Genomic DNA, 21,549 nt, shown 5'->3' on the forward strand with positions numbered 1-21,549 from the left:
CCCTGGGAGTAATGACTTACTATTTGATGTGCACCTGTCTAATGAGTTCAAGTGTATTTATGCATTTGGTACATACCTTCCATCTGCTGGTTCACTCCCCTAGTGGCTGCAGTGATGGGAGCTGGGCTCATCTGAAGCCAGGAGCCAGGAGCTTCTTCCAGGTCTCCCACATGGGTGTAGGGGCCCAAGGACTTCGGCCATGTTCCACTGCTTTCCCAGGCCATTGTCAGGGAGCTGGATTGGAAATGGAGCAGCCGGGACTCAACCAGTGCCCATAGGGATGCCTGCGCCTCAGTCCAAGGCTTAGACTACTATGCCACAGCACCAGGCCCTCCATAAAGCTTGTGAAGACTCTTTATACACAAGGTTTTCAAAATTCTTTGGCACCAAAATGAATTTGTCCTTTAATTCCATTTTCCACAAACCTCTCAAGATTGATGTATTTGAAAGGCAGAGTGACAGAGGGGGGGTGGGGGGGCAGAGGTCTTCCTTCTGCAGCTTCACTCCTCAAATGCTCACAACAGCCAGGGCTGGGCCAGGCCAAAGCCAGACAGCAGGAGCCTGGAACTCTGTCATGGTCTCCCACATGGGTTGTAGGGCCCCAGTTACTGAGCCATCTTCCACTGCCTTCCCAGGCCCATTAGGAGGAAGCTGGCTTGGACACGGAGTAGCTCAGACTTAAACCAGCACTCAGGAACGGGATGCTGGCACAAGTGACAACTTAACCCACTGCGCCACAATGCTGGCCTCCACAAGCGTTCTGAAGTATCCCTGTTTGTTGCTTTTGTCAACTGCAGCAGCGTGGCCTGCTTTGTTGAAACTGTATGCTGTAATACTGTCTGCAACTTGCGTTTTTGTTACCCAATATTTACTCATTAATAATTTCCCACATCGGGGCCGGCTCACTTGGTTAATCCTCTGCCTGCGGCGCCGGCATCCCATAGGGGTGCCGGTTCTAGTCCCGGTTGCTCCTCTTCCTGTCCAGCTCTCTGCTGTGGCCTGGGAAGGCAGTGGAGGATGGTCCAAGTGTTTGGGCCCTGCACCCGCATGGGAAACCAGGAAGAAGCACCTGGCTCCTGGCTTCAGATCGGCATAGCTCCAGCTGTAGCGGCCATTTGGGGGGTGAACCAACGGAAGGAGGACCTTTCTCTCTGTCTCTCTCTCTCACTGTCTAACTCTTATCTGTCAAATAAAAAATAAATTAATAATCTCCCACATCGGTACACATGGAGATACGTCACTCTTTTTCACAGTCACACAACTCTGCGTGGCATTTAACCGTTCTTTAGGTAGACATTTTGATTTTTTGTGATTGCCAATAAGGCTTTCGAGAGCAGCCTGCTAACATCTGCTGGCCGACATCTGGCAGTGTTTGTTAATAATTACCCCGCGTTTGTCTGAAGGTGCGCTCCCTGGCGTACACGCACACACACACTCACACTGTGAGGTCCACTGGGGGAAGCTGACCTGCTCCTGCTCTGCCCACTCCCTTCACACCTCCCTGTCCAGATGTTACCTGTAAGAACTATAGATTTGTCCACACGTCACCAGCCTCCTGCTTCAGGAGGGCACATTGCCCCGATCCGGCAGTTGTCTCAGTTGGCTGCCTTTTTTTGTTTGTTTGTAACCCATGCTTGCATTCAGCTGCCTCACAGCCCACTCAGCTAGAGTCAGGAGGTTGACGTCTGCCAAACGCCATCACAGAACCGCAGGGCTGCTTCTGCGCTTACCACAGCTCTTCCCTCCAACGCCCTTGTGCATCATTCTCCGAGGGATGTGGTTAACACCACGAGCCTACAGGTTTTTTTTTTTTTTAAGTATTTTTTTCTTTAACAGAGAAGGAGAGCTCTCATCTGCTCCTAAAAGGCCTGCTGCAGCCAGGCCTGGGCCGGGAGCTGGGAATTCAGACCAAGTCTCCCATGTGGGTGTCTTGGACCTGATTACGTATGCCGTCACCACTGCCTCCCAGGGTCTGCGTTATTAGCAGCAGGCTGGAGAGGAAATGGATCTGGAACTCAAACCTTTTGGAATGCAGGCATCCTAACCAGGGGCCAGCCAGGAGGCCAAATGCCCATCCCAAACTTGGTGGTTTACGACAACCGAAATTGTTTTCTCACAGGTCTGGAGATCAGCAGTCTGAAATTAGCACCCCCAGGCCAAAATCAAGGTGTCAGCAGGGCCACAAACCCAGAGGCTCTAGCAGGGAACCTGGTCCTTGTCTCTTCCAGGTTCTGGGGCTGCTGGCACCCCTTGGCTCATGGCCGCATCTTTCCGGTCTTCAAGGCTGGTGTCTCCACATGGTCCTCTCTCTCTCTGTGACCCCCACCCTATGCCTCCCTCTTATGTGGATGCATGTGATTGCACTTAGCCCCGCCCCATCATTAGTCACATCTGCAGAGACCTTTGGTTTGGTTTTAAATAGATTAACACGTACATGTATCCTGTACACGTACAGTATATGTACCAGGTAAGTGTTAGGACCTGGTATCTTTGGGGAACATTATTCAGCCTGCCACAATGGGATTTTTCAATCTCTTTTACAATATACAATTAAAAGGAACTGGTGGGGTTGGGCAATGCTGTGGCATAGCAAGTAAAGCCGCCGCCTGCCGTGCCAGCATCCTATATGGGCGCTGGTTCTAGTCCCAGCTGCTCTAATTCCGATCCAGCTCTCCACTATGGCCTGGGAAAGCAGTAGAAGATGGCCCAAATGCTTGGGCCCCTGCGCCCATGTGGGAAACACAGAAGAAGCTTCTGGCTCCTGGTTCAGATCAGTGCAGTTCTGGCCATTGTGGCCGTCTAGGGAGTGAACCAGTGGATGAAAGACCTCTGTCTCTGCTGCTGCCTCTCTGTAGCTCTTTCAAATAAATAAATCTTTTTTTTTTTTTTTTTTTGGACAGGCAGAGTGGATAGTGAGAGAGAGAGCGACAGAGAGAAAGGTCTTCCTTTGCCTTAGTTCACCCTCCAATGGCCGCTGTGGCCGGCGCACTGTGGCCGGCGCATTGCACTGATCCGAAGCCAGGAGCCAGGTGCTTCTCCTGGTCTCCCATGCGGGTGCAGGGCCCAAGCACTTGGGCCATCCTCCACTGCCTTCCCGGGCCATAGCAGACAGCTGGCCTGGAAGAGGGGCAACTGGGACAGAATCCGGCACCCCGACCGGGACTAGAACCCAGTGTGCCGGAGCCGCAGCTGGAGGATTAGCCTATTGAGCCGCGGCGCCAGCCTCAAATAAATAAATCTTAAAAAACAAAAAAGGCAATGGAGGTTGCTGGGCACCATGAAAGTATTTTAACTTCCTGTAGGGGTAATTTTGGATATTTCCTTTGAACTCTTTGGAAGAATGTGTTTTTTCGTTTATCTAGAAGACAGAAAAAAATATTATTTTGCTCTGTGCATTGAAAAATTGGCTAGAAAGGTGAGGTGGCAGAGTCAGGGTCAGACAGAACATCTCTGGCTGACCAAGCTCCTTAACCCAGAGGTTATATGGCACGAAGTGCCTTTCTTCCCATTTGAATTTAGAAATGTTTGTGCTGTGTGATAGTGTGCACGCCCTGGACAGACACAAGCTGGGAAGCCATCTGCTGTCCCACCTTCCTTCCTGCAGAGCAAACCATGGGATGCTTTTCTTAAACCTGCCCAGAAGGCCCCACAGGTAATCTGCTATGGTTAAGAGCAATGGTGGGTGTCGGGCAGCGTTGAAGACCTAAGGCCAAGAGAAGTGCGTGCTCCTCAGATGCTTAGCAACAGGAGTAGCCAAGGTGAGGTTCAGGAGCACACATTTAACCGCCAGAATCCCTCTGCCCCTTCAGACTCTCCAGCGCTCGCCACGAAAGGCCCATGCAGCGGGGCCCTGGCCGTGCCCTTGCCACGGGAGTGTGGATTGTGAATGTCTTATACACCCATTCCCCAGGTCCACAGCAGACCTGCGCTGCTCAGCCTTATCGTGTGCGTTCTCGGATTTAGTCCAGAACAGCCCACGTCACAGTCTGCTTCAGCGGAACTCCGACATTAGGACAGCAGTGAGCCTGCAGACCAGGCAGGTGGAGAACAATTGTCCCCGTAGAGAGGTCCCCAGGCACGTGGGCGTGGGCAGGGAAATGGATGCTAGCAGCCTAGGGTCCTGAGGCATCTTCATGGTTGCCTCACATCACATCCCCACGTCACAGTGTCCAGGACGGGGGGGGGGGGGGGGGGAGGGCGGATACAGACAAGGTCTGGTCATTGCTGTCTGCTTTTCATCAGCTGGAGAAAGCTACCACAGAGGCCTCCAGGCACTTCCTGTTGCATCTCGTTGGCCAGAACTGGGTCACATGCTCATGTCTGACCGTTCACTGGCCAAGAGGATAGGACCAGTGTGGTGGGTGAGTTGCCATGGTTTGGATCTGCAACTCTTGTCCCTGACGCAACCCAAAATTGGGGTTTTCCAGCCAGGAGAAAGGTGGGTCACCGTGCCACAGGAAGGGCCAGCAGCTTCTCCTGGGCCACATCGCACTTCCTCTGCAACCTCTGCTCGTGGACGAATCTAAATCATTTTATTTCAGCCCACATTGTATTTTATACTTGAATTATTACTTCGTTGATCTAGTAAGGTCATCCCTATTGGTGAACTCATGTGAGTCAGAAAAGCCTAAGGGTTGCAGCCTCACTGTCCTAATTGTGGAGCCGACACCTGCAGCATCTGCCCGGCTTCTCCCTGATGTGGGCGGGCGTGGGGCCTCTTCAGTTCCTGTGGCTGGCCTGGATTCTAGCTCACCCATCGACCTTGACACCAGCCCCACCCCTGCCTGTTCTCCTGGGCCCAGGCCCCTCCTTCGCCTGAATGCCTGGGCAGCTGCTCTCCTCCAGCTGCAGGGCAGAGGGGCCCGAGGCGTGGCACTCTCAGATCTCTCACGATGGGCTGGCAGAAAAAGCCGTCAGCCAAGGTGTAGCACTTGCCGCACTGGTTCTTGAGAAACCAGAGAAGTTGAACTAATCTCTGCTGGTTTTTAGATTCATAGATAGTAAGGAAGGATGATGTCTTACTGTGCTGGAGGGAGCCTGGTGCAGGTCAGCTGGAGTGCTGTGTATAACTTGCTGGGCACTTGTGCAAGGCTTCTTCCACTGCTCAGCCCATGCACCAGTGAGCCAGAATGCTGGCTCCATCCTTGACTCTGTGCTGGGCACGGCTGCATGCCTTCAGCTACGCAGTGTCTTGATTTCTCCTGCTCTTGCCAGGATAGGTGGACAGTGATGTCTCGACACAGGCTACGTGAGCCGTCCTCCCTGACTTCGTGATGGGAAGCTTCCTCTTCCTGTTAAGGAGGTGGAAGGAGGCATAGTCCTCAAGTGGCCACGTGGTTCCTGATGCTTCCCAGGTCCTCAGCTCACAGAGTTCTGAAGGTTATCCTCAAGGTCGCAAAGCTTGTGAATGCTGTGCTTTTTCCACTGCATGGATCTCCAAGTGCAAGCCTAGTTCAAGGCCAGACACGGCGCCCCCATTCTTGTTGCTGTTTGAGTACACATGTCCTTGTATGGAGAGATGGACAGGGCATGCTCTAGTTTGTCTGTTTAGGGATCACAGACTCCAGGTGTCGCTATGAGCTGCCTGCCACTCTGGTCTAACTTCCAGCCAACACAATACTGATCGTGCACAACAGTATAGTTGGACCCACTCAGTTAAAGATTCTAATTAATCACAGCTCCAAACCAGGCTCCAGTCTGCTCTGGCTCCGTAGATCATTGCGCAGATCTGCAGTTATCTCTGCATCGCCGTAGCAGTCTGCTCATAGCTTACAATTTTAGAGGGAATTAGATTACGTGAGACTGGAGAAAATGGCAGTGGACTTGGTTCTGTTGTGTCCAGTGATGTCCCCATTAGCCTGACATACAGGGATAAGAGTGAGCATGGTGTTGACAGGATGGAAAGCACTTTGATGGAGCAGACAAAGGGAGGGTGCCGGAGGGGAAGGGACGAGACCAGGGAAACAGGTGGTGACTGGTTGGATGCCATGCAAGGAGTCTCAGCATTACCCAGAATGAGATTGGGAGGCAGGGGGACCAAGCACATGGAAAGATCCCTCAGGAAACTGTGTGGCAGGTGGATTAGAGGAGACGCAACTGGAGACAGAACTCAGGCAGTGGCTGCACAGTTTGAGGGCGATGGATGATAAAGATATTGCCGAGGTGGAACGGACAGCCTGTCGAGGCCGGGGAGAGGGAAGAGCCCCGAGGGCTGCCAGTTTTGTGATTCAGGCCGTGGTGCCTCCCTGCTGTCATGAACAGTTGCTTCTGCATTTCGCTGCCACACAGGGAAGCCCCCAGGGCTGCAGAGGGCAGGGAACTGCTTTCCCAACACTGAGTGTGGGTCTGGTGCCCCCCACCCCGGGCCCCTGCTGGACTAGAGCAGGGAACCCAGACTAGGCACGGGCAGAGGCAGGGACAGGGCAGTGCAATCAAATGATGCTGCTAAGATGGGAGTGAAGAATTGGGATCCTGGAATGAGGCCTCCCCAAGGCAGCAGGTGCAGTTTGTGGGGTGAGAGCAACATTTCAGTTCAGAAGGGAGCTGGCACCCCAGATCGGGAGGCCAGAACTCCACAAGGGGCAAGACAGCAAACCGGATGGACCAGGCAGTGCCAGGTGTTGGAAGCCAGCGTGGGGATGGGAGGGTGGATGAACCCGGGGCTCTGCTGTTTTGGTCTGGGGGTCATTTCTTCCCTAGCTGCTTTGTCCTGCTTCAGCCTAGACCCTGCTTTGACGAGGGCGTCGCCCACTGGCTCCTGTTGATCTGCTTCTTGCTTTTATTTTGTCCCTCAGTGAAGAAGGCGAATATTCCTTGTATTCACCTTCCACTCTGCACTGGACCTGTGGAATCCCTGCCCTTGGGGATTTACAGTGATCGAGGCAAGAAGAGAGAGAGGGCTCACAAAGTAGAATGGGCACTTGGCACCTGTAAGAGGTCAGGGGAGGGAGCCCTGGGCCACCAGGGGGCGCTCTGCAGAAGTGTTGGTTTGGAAGAGACCCTGGCAGCCTAGGAAGCAGTACAGAGGTGGAGGAAGCAGGAACTCTTCAAAGCCACAGCAGAGAGTGGCAGGTGGCCCCAGCCTGATGAGTGTGTGGAGCACACGCAGAGCGAGAGGGGTGGCTGGAGACTAACAGGAGAGGCAGAGGGAAGCCAGAGTCCTGATACCAGATGAAGGACACGGCCTAGCGGATAAACGTCAGTGGAGACCAGACGACTCCACAGCGCATCACTGGGCTGGCATAAGCTCCCAGATTTTATCCAGAGCCTGGGGCATGGTAAACACTCAGTCGTTTAGCACATTAGTTTGAGTGATGGAACCAACTCTAGGGCTGGCTGATCTGCTTAGCTTCCTACAAATGGAATGGATTAGGGCCAAGTTGATGGTGGGAATGTGATTCCAGAGCTTCTCTCCCATAGCAAATACGGGAAGCTTTACCGGAGTCAGTGGGGGCTGTGCAGCCCACGACGATTGCTCCTCTCGGGGAGCAGCACTACACACTGGTGTGGGCCCAATTGCACGCTGGGACCACCACCCTGTCCCTTGTCCAGCCCAAGCTCCCGTGTTGAGCTCCTTCTCTGTCCTACGCGATGGCTCTGGCCTTCGATAGCCCTCCATGCTGCTGCACTGCCCTGCTGGTGAGGGGGCGGGGACCGAGGTCACCAGAGTTGGTCTCTCTTGTTGGTAGGACAGCCGCCCTTAACTGATAATGCCCAGCTAGCGAACCCTGTGGCAGGGCAGGGTCTCTGCGGTGGTGGGAAGTGAGGACCTTAAGTAGGGACTGTTGGCCAGACTTGGAGGCAATGGTGACGGGTGAGGAGATGTCACAGCTGAGTGGCAGCTTTGTCCCGGGCATGACTGGGCGCAGTCGCTCACAGAGCAGGTTTGGAGGGGAGTGGATCGTATTTTACACACGGGGAAAGGGAAGGAGCCAGATGTTGTTCATGGGTGTTCATGGGTGCCGCTCGTGGGTGCACTTCCGTGACATTCATGACAATTCCAGGAGGTGTGTGTGATTATCTCCACTTCCCATATGGGTCCCTGAGACTCAGGGTGGCTGCTTAAGCCAAGGCTGCTGACCCTCCACCTGCAGCGCAGCCGGGTTCTCCTTTCCAGCTCAATGTAGCTGGGTGCAGTCTGTAGAAGTGACACTCGCCCCCTGGAGGCCAAGTGTGAAGTTGCTGATGAGGGATCTTCCGGAGCTTTCTGTCTGCAACAGGGACTGAGGAACTGGCTGCACCCTGGGTAGAGGTTGACCTATCCTCTTGAGTTCTGGCTTGAGGGACAAGACACAGAGCAGAGCCCCTGGTCAGCTGGAATGGGCATGTCATATGAGCATGCAATACACTTTCATTGTTTCGAGCCACTAAGATTTGGGGGTTATCTGTTCATGCAGCTAATACACGCAGTCACAATCACTCAGGAAGTGCTGATTGGCTGTGATTCCATGTCTTTCTGCCTCGTTATTTTTTTTTAAGATTTATTTATTTGAAAGGCAGAGTTATAGAGAGACAAATGGCCGCAACAGCCCGAACTGGAATGATCAGGAGCCAGGAGCTGCTTCGGGGTCTCCCACATGGGTGCAGGGGCCCAAGGACCTGGGCCATCTTCCACCACTTTCCCAGGCCATAGGTGAAGCGGCCAGGACTCACCATAGCTCCAGCCCTGAAGTTCTGCCCTTGACCTTGCAAATGCAGCCCTACCTGGCATTGGCTTAATAACAAGGCAGAGGGGCCAGCACTGTGATGTAGTGGGTAAAGCCACCGCCTGCAGTGCCAGCATCCATAAAGGCACTGGTTCGAGTCCTGGCTGCCCCATTTCCAATTTAGCTCTCTGCTATGGCCTGGGAAAGCAGTTAAAGATGGCCCAAGTCCTTGGGCCCTGCACCTGTGTGGGAGACCCAGAAGTTCCTGGTTTCAGATCGGCGCAGCTCCGGTTGTTGTGGCCATTTGGGGAGTGAGCCAGCAGATGGAAGACCTCTCGCTCTCTGTCTCTCTCTCTCTGCTTCTGCCTCTCTGTAATTTTCAAATAAAATAAATCTTAAAAAGACTGCAAGGAAAAGAAAAGAGTCAAGCCTCAGATCTGGGTGTCACCTACACAGCTGCGGTAGGGGTGGGAAGAAAGGCCTAGGGATTTAGCCTTGGGCTTGGGGGCGAGGCACCTCTCACGTCCTCTCTCCCACTAGTTTGTGGTCCGCTCCCCGTGGCCTATCACTGCTGCTGCCTGCGGGGCTGGGTTCAGAGACATTGGCTTGAGCTTGTTGACAGCTGCACGCTCGTAACATTGCTCAAAACTTCCTAAGCTCTGAAACCTGGTAATAGCCCGAGTGGCTGGAGGTTCTGCTCACTTGTAACTGTTTGAGTATTGTGTCCTCAAATTGCACATCGATGTTGAGGCACAGCTGTTATTTGGAAAAGACCCATCTAGGAACGCAGTCTCCTTGCAAAATGATGGTGCTTCATTTTTGTCAAGTGTCAGAGAACCATTAAACTGCCAAGCCATATGGCCAGTGCCCACTTGAAGCAGAGAGCGGCGGCGTACCGTAGTGAGTCTGTTTGGGGAGGAAGGAGATAGGACAGCGTCTGGCTTTTGTGATCGGCAGAAAAGCAGATTCACGCTGCGCATCTCTGCCTTCTGGAGTCCTGAGTAAGGATTTTTCCTCCTGTGAAAAATTCATGAAAAATGATGTTTTGGTAGGTTTTTTTTCCTTAGGTGTATTTTCCCTTTTCGAACAACATCTTTTTGAGTTTCTGCATGCAAACATAGGTTTTACTGGGGCAACAGAAGCTCCCAGAAGTTTACCTACTTTTTCATTTCTTTATGTACTAACTCAAGAAGCATTCATTCGGTATCAATAAGCCACTAGAATTAGGGTAAGCTGTTTATGATATAAAAATAGGAAGCAATGGTGGCTTAGATGGTCACCCCTTCCATTACAGAAACTTGGGGGTGGGCAGTCCACGGATAGTATGGCTGCTCCAGGGGCCTGGTTTTCTCTTGGCTTGTTCTCCGTCAGGCTGGAATTGGTCCTTATCCTCTGTGTCCAGCAAAGCTGCCAAACTCCAGTCACCACGTTCCAGGCAGCAGGGATGTAGAAGAGGAGAAAGACATGTCTTTCTCTTTTAGGGAGAGTTCCTGAAGTGTCACCTAACACCTATCTCCAAAGATCGCTGGCCAGCTCTTCGCCACCTGGCCTTGCCCTGCTGCCACGGAGGCTGGGAAGTGTGGACAAGGGTTCTGGGTCCTGAGGGGTCACAGCAGACTCTGGCCCACCTGCAGTCCCCGGGCTTGGTTGGTAATATGCGATCCAAGCCCCCTGGAGGGCAGGGTGCATTTCCCCCTCCTCTGTAAGGTAGGCACACGGCAAGCTGGTAGGTCGCCTGGTTAATTCCCTGCTGCTTTGTCTTCATGGCAGGGCCCAGGCACTTCTCACCCTCGACCTCTTCTTCTGCCTTCCCTGCGGCCAGCTGGCAGCCACTGGGGATATGTGTATTCATCATCAGAAGGCTACTGCTGCCGGCCTGGCCTGAGTCTGCCCTCGCTTAGTTCCCAGGGCGGCTGATGCTCAGAGCCAAGTGTGAAGGCTGGTGCTGGACTGCAGGCTGCGGCAGCGGGAGGGGCTGGCCTTCCCAGAGCACTCTCCCCTGGTGACGTCTTCCAGGCCACGCTGGCCCAAGGGCACTGCAGAGAGCTGCCAGGGTTTGCTCGTGGGCGACTAGAAAAATGGCAGGGTTTTTTTTTTTTTTTTTAAAGATTTATTTTTATTTATTTGAAAGGCAGAGTTAGAGAGATCTTCCATCTGGTGGTTCACTCCCCAAGTGGCTGCGACAATGCCAGGAGCCTGCAGCGGCTCAGCTGGCTAGGCCACAACGCTGGCCCCAGGGGTGTTTTTCGAACAAGGTAGAGAAACATCTGGAAGCAGGCAAAGGGGTGGTGAATTATGTGTTAAGCAGAAGGAAAGGCAAAGGACAGGAGCTGACATTGCTGCAAACCCACTAGGGGCCAGGTGCTGAGGGGGATGGGTCCGCCTGTAACCCTGGTGGGTGCTCTAAGCAGTATAGGTTGTCATCGCCGTCTTCCGCGGGGCTCTTGGGAGCTTGGAGAAGTTGATGGGGTTCCTCCCCAGAACACAAGCCCCAGCCATTGCCTTCCAGGTGTGCAATGTCTAGAGCATGGCTCCCAGCCTGGCCCCCCGTAACCTCATCTCCTCCACAACCCAGCCACTGCCATCAGTCCCCAGCTCAGGAGCGTGGGACTGCGGGAGCCTCCCTTCCATCCCTGCGCTCGCTCAGACCTCCTGAGGCTTCTCGGAGCTGAAGCTCAGGCCGCTGCCTTCCAGGGAGTCTCATCAGGGCCTAATTGGCGTGCTTATTTCCTCCAAGGCCACAAGGCAGGCCTGCCCTGCCTTTGTTCCCAGCAGGTGCCACACACCCATAGCAACACGGGTGTGGCCCAGCCAAGTTGGAAAGAAAGAAGTAGCGGAGTCGCCATCAAGCTTGATTGCCCTGGAGAAGCCGACCGCTCCTCGCAGATGGAGACGATGTCCCCGGGTGTTGAAAAATATGGTCGTCAACCCCACAAATACAAACCGTGGCTCTTGTTGTCTGAGATGGGGAGTCCGGTCCAGAGGGCTGGGTAATGAAAGATGTTTGTGGAATCCATTTCCGTGCTGCCGGGAGCCGTCTGCTTTATGTCTGTAATATATAAACGGGCGTGTTGGCAGCCCTGCCCCCAGTCCCAGACTGGGCTCACCGCGCACGCAGGGTAAATTGACTGCTTCCCATGCGGTGAGCATCCGTGTGTTGCTGCTACAGCCACAACATCTCGCCTGTCGGGCTGGCCCGTGACGAAAGGGCCCAGGGGCGCCCCTGACCCAGAGCTGAGTACCTGTGGGCCATTGGTGAGCCGGGTGAGATAGAGCAGCAGCGAAGGCTGTCCTTCGGGGAGCCGGGGACTGCCCGAGCTGCCTGGGCAGAAGGCCCAGGGGCAGCTGGAGCCTGCCCGAGGCTTCCTGATGCCCCACTGAGGGAGCATTTGCACCACTCTCTCTCTCTCTGAATCCAAATCCTGGCAGGGGTTGCACCTGTTTAAAATCCTCCAGAGGCTCCTCCTCGCCCACAAGGTAAAATCTAAACTCTGCCAATCCCCGGGGCCTGGACGAGCCTCCCCCTCCAGTAGCCTCATCTCCTCGGCTCTGCTCGCCCCAACATGCTGTCTGTCCACTCATTGCCCACCTTCAGCTGCCTCGTCCGGTTTCCAGGCCGTGGCTGCACTGCTGCCCCAGCCTGAGGTTCGCACTGGGAGCCTGCCCCGAGTCCGAGTCCCAGCCAGGCCTGCGTGCATTTCCCGTGTGTGGCTGCTGTGAATGAAGTGTGGCCTCCCACTGAAGACAGCACAGGGTTCCTGCTCAGGCAGAGGCCTGCAGCCACGGCGGCAGCGGGAGGTGCGGGGGCTGCAGCCCTTAAGAGGCTCTGGGCCGGTCCGTTTTTGCCTCGTGCAGCGTCTGCAGCCCCTGAGACTCTGGTTGGTGGCTCCTCCAGGCTTAAACCGAATAACCCAGGATGCCCTCCCATCTCAGGGGCCTTTGTTCACTCACACGTGCAGTCCCTTCTCCTGTGCGATAGGTGCCATCCCCAGGCTCTGAGGACAGGGACATGGGCATCTTCAGGAGTCGTAATTCAGCCCCTTGCGGAGAGGCATGGTACATGGGACCCTGGCCGTTAGGAGTCCTTGTGTTGAGTATCTCTGCTACAGAGGGCTTGCTTCCCAAGGTCAGGGGCCACACGTGCTTTTCCTTCTGGTGTAGTCCAGCGCCCAGCAGAGGACCTGGCCATGAGTAGATGCTTCGCAAAAAGCTGCCCCGCGGGCAGATGGAGGGCAGCTGTGGAGAGACGGGATGGTCTCTGAAAATGGGCAGGGGGCAGGCAGCACCCAGGAAGGGGATCTGGGAGGAAGCATCTGGGCTCTGCCCCAGCCAGCAGCAGCTGTCACCCCACATTCTCCAGGAGGCCAGCACACCCCTGTCGGTGAGAGCAAGGGGCACAGCACGGCTGTCTTGCTTCATTCTAGTCCGAGTCTGTGGAGTGGGTTTTGGGGAGAGGGCTTCAGTACTCCCAGGAAGCCGGAAAGGTCCGTTTCTGTCTCTGGAAGGCCCTGTCCAGACTCTGAGCTAGACCCAAAGAGAAGAGGTAGGCCTTCGACAAGATCCTCGGGCAGGGAGAGTCGCCTGTTCTCTCGTTCACTCTGCACACGTGTCCTGAGCGCCCGGGATGTGCTGCGCACAGAATTAGGAGCTGAGGGACCCAGATGAGGACGAACCACCCTTTAGGAGCTGGCCTTGAACTTGGGGAAGAGCTGCAGAAAAAGCAGTGGCAATAAAGACCTGTTAAGGAGCAGTGCTGGTGCGGTTGGGGAGGGAGCCTGGTGAACGCTCCAGGGGGTGTGTGCTAGGGGCAGGGCAGGCATGCCCAGGGCATTTACCATGCTGTGGCAGCATTTGCAGGAGCAGCATGTTGTAGGAGGGAGCGGGAGGTGGGAGGCTGGAGCAGGTGGATTCTGTTTGCTCTACCTCCAGTTTAATGATAAATTAAGAAAGCCCTGTGTGCACCTCCTTCTCAACATGTTAAACTCTTGAGCAGAGCTGCTCGCTCTGTGGCCCTCCATCCTATGCTTCCTGGTGAGCAGCCTTTCTCAGTAGCCAGTCTCCCTCACAGGGTATCGGATGATAAGGGCAGAGGGCTCACTTCCATGGCACGTGTCCTGCGGTGCGTGTGATGGCGGCCCCACAGGGTGAGCCTGGTCAGTTCCATTACTGTGTTTCTCTGGGTGTGGCTAGCGAGGATGTGTAGCAGAAGCAAGTTGGAATAGACATGGTGCAGGTGCATGGCCCTCCTCACTGAGCCTGGCAGTGTGTAGTCACTGTGTCCTCCAGCCTGAGACACGCCTTGGACAGGACGAAGTGGCGTGGCTCAGCACACCCGTGGGAAGGAAAAGAGAGGAAGAAGCACCGGCAGAGTGGTTAAGATGCCCTCTGGCATGCCCAAATCCCCGTATGGGAGGGCCTGGGTTCAAGTTATGGCTCTGCCCCTGACTACAGCTTCCTGCTAATATTCATGCTGGGTGTCGGCAGGCAATGGAGCAACTGACTGAGTGCCTGCCGCCCACGTGGGAGACTGGCTTCTGGCTTTGATCGGCCTCAGCCCTGGCTATTGTGGGCATTTGGGGAGTGAACTAGAAGGCAGCAGTGCCTGCTCCCTCCCCCTCTCCCTCTCCCTCTCCCTCTCCCTCTCCCATCCCCCTCCCCCTCCCCCTCCCTCTCCCCCCCTCTCCCTCTCCCCCTCCCATCCCCCTCCCCCTCCCCCTCCCCCTCCCCCTCCCCCTCCCCCCCCCCGCCTTTCAAATAAATTTTAAATAAGAATAGTCATTTGTTCTTCCCAACATCCTACTTTGCCTCCAAACAAATGTTCTGATTTACAGTTGCTGGGAATTTTCTGAAAAATGAATCAGAGCCCCAGGTTACCTGAGAGATGCTGCGGTTGGGTGTTTTAATGACTCTCGAAATGTATGCTTCATCAAAAAGAAATAGAATGTTTAAAGGCTTCATAATAATTGTGAAAAACAGCCACCCTCTCCAAACACATGCTGCTCAGGGCTGCTCTGGTGAATGGCCCAGCAGATAACACCTCAAAAAGCCACCCCCCTCCCTAGGGGGGAGCCAGGAGCAGCCGTGGGAGGGGGTGATCCTGCGGTGCCGAAGCTAAGCTCAGGAGACGTCAGAGCCACTGTGCTCTGCGTGCCCAGGGGTGCACTGGGCCTCGCCACAGCCAGCAGCTCCACCATCCGGCCGCCCACTACCCTCAGTGTTGGCTGAGCCTCGTGCTCCGAGCTGCCATGCAGAGCCGAACAAAACAGCCGGCAGGCCAGCTCCCAAGGAGGGTACTGTCCAGAGGGGTAGGGAAGACACACGGAGCAGGTTGTTTTTCATACAGTGTGGCATGACGTTCACCCAGGGTCAACCAGAGATCAAGTGACCCAAGCCAGGTGTTGTGACGGCTGTGGCTGCAGCAGCAATACTGAGACTGGGGGGGGGGGGGGGGGTGTGCCAGGAGGAGGACTCTGGGTCGCTGCTGAGCCCCGGATCTGATGCCGTCCGCTGCCCACGTCTAGATGCCCTACCTGATGGGGCAGTGACTGTCACATAAGCCCCCAGGGTTGGACGTCCAGGACCTGCAGCCAGACTCGCTCCTAACTGGTGCAGGCACGCAGCTGGCAGTTGGGGACGGGGAGAGGCCTGGTGTCTGCAACTCACTCTCAAGCGTTTCAGAAAAAATGTATGAACAGAGATAGATGCACGGGCGTGTGTGTGTGTGTGTGTGTGTGTGAGAGAGAGAGAGAGAGAGAGAGAGAAGTGTGGTGGAATGTTAACATGTGGGTTTAAGAATCCTTTTTAACAAGTGTTGCAACTTGTAAGTCTAACATTTCAAATTAAAGGTTTTTTGATTTTTTAAATGCCAGTGCACACTTGGACCTCACAAGTTCTTTTCAGACCCTCAGAGGTGACATTGTGGGGGTCTTAGCTCCTTTTGAGCCCAAGGTGACCCAGAGCACAGGGTCAGTACAGGGAGGAAGGGCAGAGCATGGTCCTGGGGTCAGGCTGCCCGGGCTCCGGTCTTGGCCCAGCAGCTGCTAGGGTCCTGAGCCGTGTGAGGAGCCACTTGGGTTGTTGCAGGGATGCGTCACGAGAAAGTGCACACCTTAGCGTAGCGCCTGGCCCATGGTGAGCCTGCCACAAAAGTTCTTTTTTTTTTTTAACTTTTATTTAATAGATATAAATTTCCAAAGTACAGTTTATGGATTACAGTGGATTTCCCACCCCCCCACATAACTTCCCTCCCACCCGCAACCCTCCTATCTCCCGCTCCCTCTCCCATTCCATTCACATCAAGATTCATTTTCACTTATCCTTATATACAGAAGATCAATTTAGTATATATTAAGCAAAGATTTCATCAGTTTGCCCCCACACAGAACACAAGGTGCAAAATACTGTTTGAGCACTAGTCATAGCATTAATTCACATTGAACTACACATTAAGGACAGAGATCCTACACAGGGAGTAAGTGCACAGTGACTCCTGTTGTTGACTTAACAAATTGACACTCTTGTTTAAGGTGTCAGCAATCTCCCCAGGCTCTAGTCATGAGTTGCCAAGGCCATGGAAGCCCCCTGAGCTCGCCAACTTTGATCTTATTTAGACAAGGTCATAGTCAAAGTGGAAGTTCTTTCCTCCCTTCAGAGAAAGGTACCTCCTTCTTTGATGGCCCATTCTTCCTAGTGGGATCTCACTCGCAGAGATCTTTCATTTAGGGTTTGTTGTTGTTGTTGTTGTTTTGCCAGGGTGTCTTGGCTTCCCATGCCTACAATACTCTCATGGGCTCTCCAGCCAGACCCGAATGCCTTGCTATTGTCACCTCCTCCTGGGCCATCTTACTGGTGAGGAGGAACAGCCTGTGTGTGGTTTAGACATACTGTTTGGTCGGCTGTCTCAGTGCCAGCCCCTTGACATGAGCTTTTGTCCCCATCCAGACAGGGTGGCAGCAGCAGCGGGTGTGGCTGCACCTGACAAGATGAAGAGCCGGATCCCCGTGGTGCTGCTGGCCTGTGGCTCCTTCAACCCCATCACCAACATGCACCTGCGCTTGTTTGAAGTGGCCAGGGACCACCTACACCAAACAGGTCAGTCAGGGGTCCCCACATCCAAGGGAGGAGCTGGCGGGGTGGGCCTCATGGCGCTTTGCTGGCTGCTGTTGTCATCCACAGTGTAACTGGAGTGCCTTTCCTCCATTCTGTTCGGAGGGCCGTGTGGCTTGTGCTGAAGTCCTATCCCCAGCCGTCTCCCCTCCCCAGCCGCTGCACATGGCCGTGACTGCTAGAACAGACAGCAGGTGCTTCACAGAACCTGTGCCTCAGTCAGGGCCTCCTTCCTGGAGCCCCCAAGTCTCAGCCCCTCAGCCCAGTGGAGAGGTGGCCTGTGCCTTTGAAATCTGCTACTCCTCAGTGGGTGCGAAAACCTCCAATAATGAGGATTTTGACATTTTCTCCTTTTAAAGAATAGGTCTTAGGTGATTACAAATGAGCACTCTTGCACAGAGGGCATCTCCAATACAGATGGCATGACTTTGCGAGAAATATTTTATCAGCTGGAAATACACAGTCTGGGAGCGTTTCTCCTCCTCGATGTTCCGTTTCATCACTGAGGGAGCACGGTGACATTTGCAGTCTGCACGGTTATTGCTACAGGGTAGAGTCATTTACATGTCGCTATCAGGTATATTGCTTTTACTTACTATTAGGGTTTGTGTATGTTTTATGTATTCATATACCTGTTTTAATATTATTCCAGATCTTTTTGCCTTTAACATTATTTTCACACCAGAATCAATTCCTATTATTTTTGATATGGAAAAAGGCATTTGAGTACCTTGTAAGTAACTTCTTCAAAGAAGTCACACACGAGAGTTAACTTAGTTTGGAAGGAAATGACTTTGTTTACGAAACTGTTTTTTTTATTATTATTGGAAAAGTGAAAGTTGATGTGTACCCTTAGTATATAAATTGCTCTTACGAGGGAATAAATAAAAGGAATAAAAGTCATCCAATCCAGCTAAAACAGGACAGTGGACATTAGTGGGCAGTATGCCAAAGAAGAGAGAGAGATGGCCAGTAACCTCGGGAATCATGCTCAGAGACACTAACCGTCACTGACAGTTCAAACGGAAACCCGGTAAATTACCAAGTTGTAAGCACCCTGAGGGCAGCCACTGTGGCTGCTTGAACATGGCAGACTTGCCACCGTGTGTCCCTGGGCTTGAGTATCTGGCGTGGAAGGACATGGGTAAGCCTGTGAGGTTGGCACAGATTAAATGCCGACAAAATTCGGTGCTGGTGGGCTAGGGAGGGAGGCAGACAGCATCACGTCCCGGTAGTGACTGGGTGAATAATGAAACATGCCTGCAGGACAGCTTGGTGTTCAAGTCTGTGTTCACATCGGAAGGAGGGGGAAATCAGTCAGTGGAAACCAAGCCAGGATGGAGCAAGGACCACATGGTGTTAGAATCTGCAGACAGAGAGATGAAAACAGTTACTGTTGCCAGGCACATGTGCTCAGAAGTTATGTGGAGGCCTGGGGAGCATCACAGGGCCCCAGATCCAACTTCCAGAAGTGGAGACTACAGCATCCGACCTGAGGAACACCCTGGGTGGGATTCACAGCAGATTAGACGCTGCAGAAGAAAAGGTCAGTGAGCTTGAAAACGCAACAGCGGGAAATATCCAGTCAGATACCGAGCGGAAGGGGAGTTCTAGAAAGAGGGTCGGTGAGATGTGGGGTAACATTAACATACGTACAATCGGAATCCCAAAAGGAGAAGACAAGGAAGAACAGAAAAATATTTGAAGAAATAAAGACTGAATTTTTTCAAATTTGATGAAGCAGTGAACCCCTAGATCCACATCACTCAACAACCCCCCACCACTAGAAACACGCACAAGATAACTGCAAGGTATATGACAACGGGATTTCTCAAAGCCAGTAGTAAAGAGAAAATCTGAACAGCAGCCACAGTGAAACAAAGCTAACGCTTCCCCAAAAGAGAATCAGACTTCAAGCTGGTGGCTCCTCAGCAAGGCCCCGAAGAGACCAAACCTCCCCTTGGAGGTCCTACAAGCCCAGGACATCTCATCTCCTCCAAGCCGTGAGATAAAGACCCTCCAAGGTTAGGAGCTCCCATTCCTGCATTCCGACCAAGGGAACGCAAGCTGTAGGCACTGAGTGAGTGGCTCAAGGGCACACAGCTGGTGAGGGTCTGGCACCAAGGTGGAGTCCAAAGCCAGTTTGTGTGTGTGATCACAGAGAGGGGAGTGGTGTCCCCTCTGAAGTCCACCACCACTCTGCGGTCCTTTCTAAGGCAAAGCTGAAATACAGAGGAGAATACCAGGCCCAGGAGCGAGCAAGGTGGCCAGGGCTGGGTGGGGTTTGCGGGGGCTCAAGCAGGGTCTCCTGCAGGCTGCCCAGGCCAGGACGGAGATGTGCGCCCACTTCTTCTCCATGAACCTGTGGGAGCAGTGCTCTTCTTTCTGGAGGCTTCTGTTGAGTCCATCGTAGGAAATTCATAAAGGATAAATTCTGGAGACCTGCCTAACCTCTACCCACCCCGCTGTCTCTACAGCAGTGCCTTTCACTCTTGGTCTGAATCAGCCCACAACTAAACTGCAGGAAAATCTGGCCCCTCTGCTGACTTTGGTTCTCACAAAGAAAACCGAATCTCCCTTATGTGGGAGTGTTCACTGAGACGGCTCGCAGTTTGAATTGGCTGTTGCATGCATATAGTTTGAGTTAAACAAGCAGAGGCCACTTGCTTAGTGCTCTTAGTGGAAGTGAACAGCATCCCTGGTTCGCTGCAGCTCTGCTTCCTCTCTGAACTTTTCCCCTCTGCAGGCTCCCCTTGCCCAGGTGCACCTGCGCTTCCTCCCTCAGCGTATTTCTTCCCTTTTCTCCTGAAACAACCCAGCCCTGCAAACTGACAGAGGCCTTGTGGTGTAGCCAGACTTCCAACCCTCTTTAGTCCTGTGACGCCACACCGCTCTGTGATGAAGGAAATCCACGTGTTAGGTAACAAGAAACTTGCACCTGTCAGTTTCCTTGTGCCGGCTACACTGTCAGAGCCACCTGTGCTCAGTAGACACCGTGGTGAGCCATTTCCCTAAAAGGATGCTTTAGGCCCCCCTAAAAGGGGCCTGGGACCCTCTGTGCTGTCTGTGGGTCTCCTGCTCTCTGCAGTGAGTCCCTTTGATCGTAGGCATGTCCCTGCCTGATGACTTGTGCTGCGTGGGCTCTCACTTGGGACTTTTGTCCTTGGTTTGCTGATTTCCGACAGAAATGATCCAGCCGAACATATGACCAGCCAGCAGCTTCAGACAGACCCCCAGCGTGTTGAGAATTGTGTTGAGAATGGCAGCCTGCCTTTCTCTTAAGATGTTGGATGTATTCCCGCTTGTAAGTGCTTGTTTTCCCAACATGCAGTCACAAACTTACTCTTGGAGGCTGAATTAAATCTCAACCCCACTTTTCTGTGATTTAGACGGGCGGCTGTTGCTAATCAATGTAATTTGGCCATCAGCCTGCATTTCAACAACAGCCCACTTGTATTTTTTTAAATCAAATTTTTCCAATTTAATTAATACTTACTCACTGAACATCTATTTAGCACCTGCTCATGTTCCATGTTTATCAAACATCGATGTTCTTCACTCTTTGCCAGGTACTGCACACTAAATCTTCATTACAGCCTTGGAAGCTGAATTCCTTGCCTCTTGTTTCACAGGTGAGCAGGCTGAGGCTCTGAGGCTGAGTTCCCACAGGCAGTGCAGCCCTCCTGCGTCAGTGTGCGTGCCTGTTACCACCCTGCCATGCCACTGCATTCGTCCAGCAGATCTCTTGTTGAGCATCTGTCTATGCTGGGCGTAAGAACATGGGACAGCAGAAGTTGCCCCTGTGCTCCCGGGGTGGGGCTGGGGTATGACAGACACCAGTCGGACCCCACAGGGGCAGAAATTACCAAGGTGGCCTGTGCCAGGCAGGGAACATTCCCAATTCTGTCCGCGTGAGCAGCGTGGTGATTTGATGCAGGTAAAGGGTCCAGAAGAGGTGTTTCTGAGGATGTTAGGGACTGAGCCGCTGAAGAATGAAGAGGCACTTCTCAGGTTAAAAGCGAGGTTGGTTGGGGCCGGGGGGTGCAGGGAAAGTCTTGGCATGGGAAAGTACACGTGTGGTGGAAGAGAATGTGGCCACCAAGGAATGAGTAAGTCAGGAGAGCGAGGATATGGGAAGCAGAGTGAAAGGGGCAGTAAGTTGGGGTGAGGTGGGGGCAGCAAACCACGAGAACCCTGCAGGCCTTTCGTAAGGACTCTGTTTTTATCCTTAGAGCTGACAAGAATTTTTGCCCATCTCCTTCTCTGTCATGCATATTCACACACACTGAACAGGGAGGGGAAGCCTGTTAGGAGGCAGTTGAGGTAATATAATTTTTTAAAAATATTTGTTTATTTTGAAAGAGTTACAGAGAGAAAGGAAGAGACATAGAGAGAGAGAGAGCTTCCATCCACTGGTTCACTCCCCAGATGGCTGCAATGGCTAGGGCTGGGCCAGGCTGAAACCAGGAGTTTCTTCCCCGTCTCCCACAACAGGGCAAGGGCCTGAACACTTGGGCCATCTCCTGCTGCTTTCCCAGGCCAGCACCAGGCAGGTGGATCAAAAGTGGAGCAGCTGGGACTTGAATGGGCACCCATATGGGATGGAGGCACTGCAGGCAGCAGTTTAACCTGACACACCACAGCATTGGCCCCTAGACAATATTTTGCACAAAGGGGTGATGAGGGCAATGAAGAGAAGTTGACAGTGGGTGGGAGTTAGAAGGCAGAACTGCCCCCAAAAGAGTTGATTCTGAGGCCGAGATAGCGCCCCCACAAGGAAGAGTCCTGGCATTGGACA

General features: G+C 53.3%; 1 protein-coding gene across 1 annotated transcript in view; it reads left to right on the forward strand.

Annotated features, from left to right (window-relative positions):
• Positions 1-21,549, forward strand: part of NMNAT3 (nicotinamide nucleotide adenylyltransferase 3) — a 96,980-nt gene that overhangs the window by 30,977 nt on the left and 44,454 nt on the right. Inside the window, exon 2 of the mRNA XM_062178801.1 lies at positions 16,587-16,736. Coding sequence (XP_062034785.1) covers positions 16,628-16,736 — 109 coding nt within the window. The 5' untranslated portion in view covers positions 16,587-16,627. The remainder of the gene's footprint in view (positions 1-16,586; positions 16,737-21,549) is intronic.

This window comes from Lepus europaeus, chromosome 2, assembly GCF_033115175.1.
Source record: "Lepus europaeus isolate LE1 chromosome 2, mLepTim1.pri, whole genome shotgun sequence".
In the NCBI taxonomy this organism is placed as follows: domain Eukaryota; kingdom Metazoa; phylum Chordata; class Mammalia; order Lagomorpha; family Leporidae; genus Lepus; species Lepus europaeus.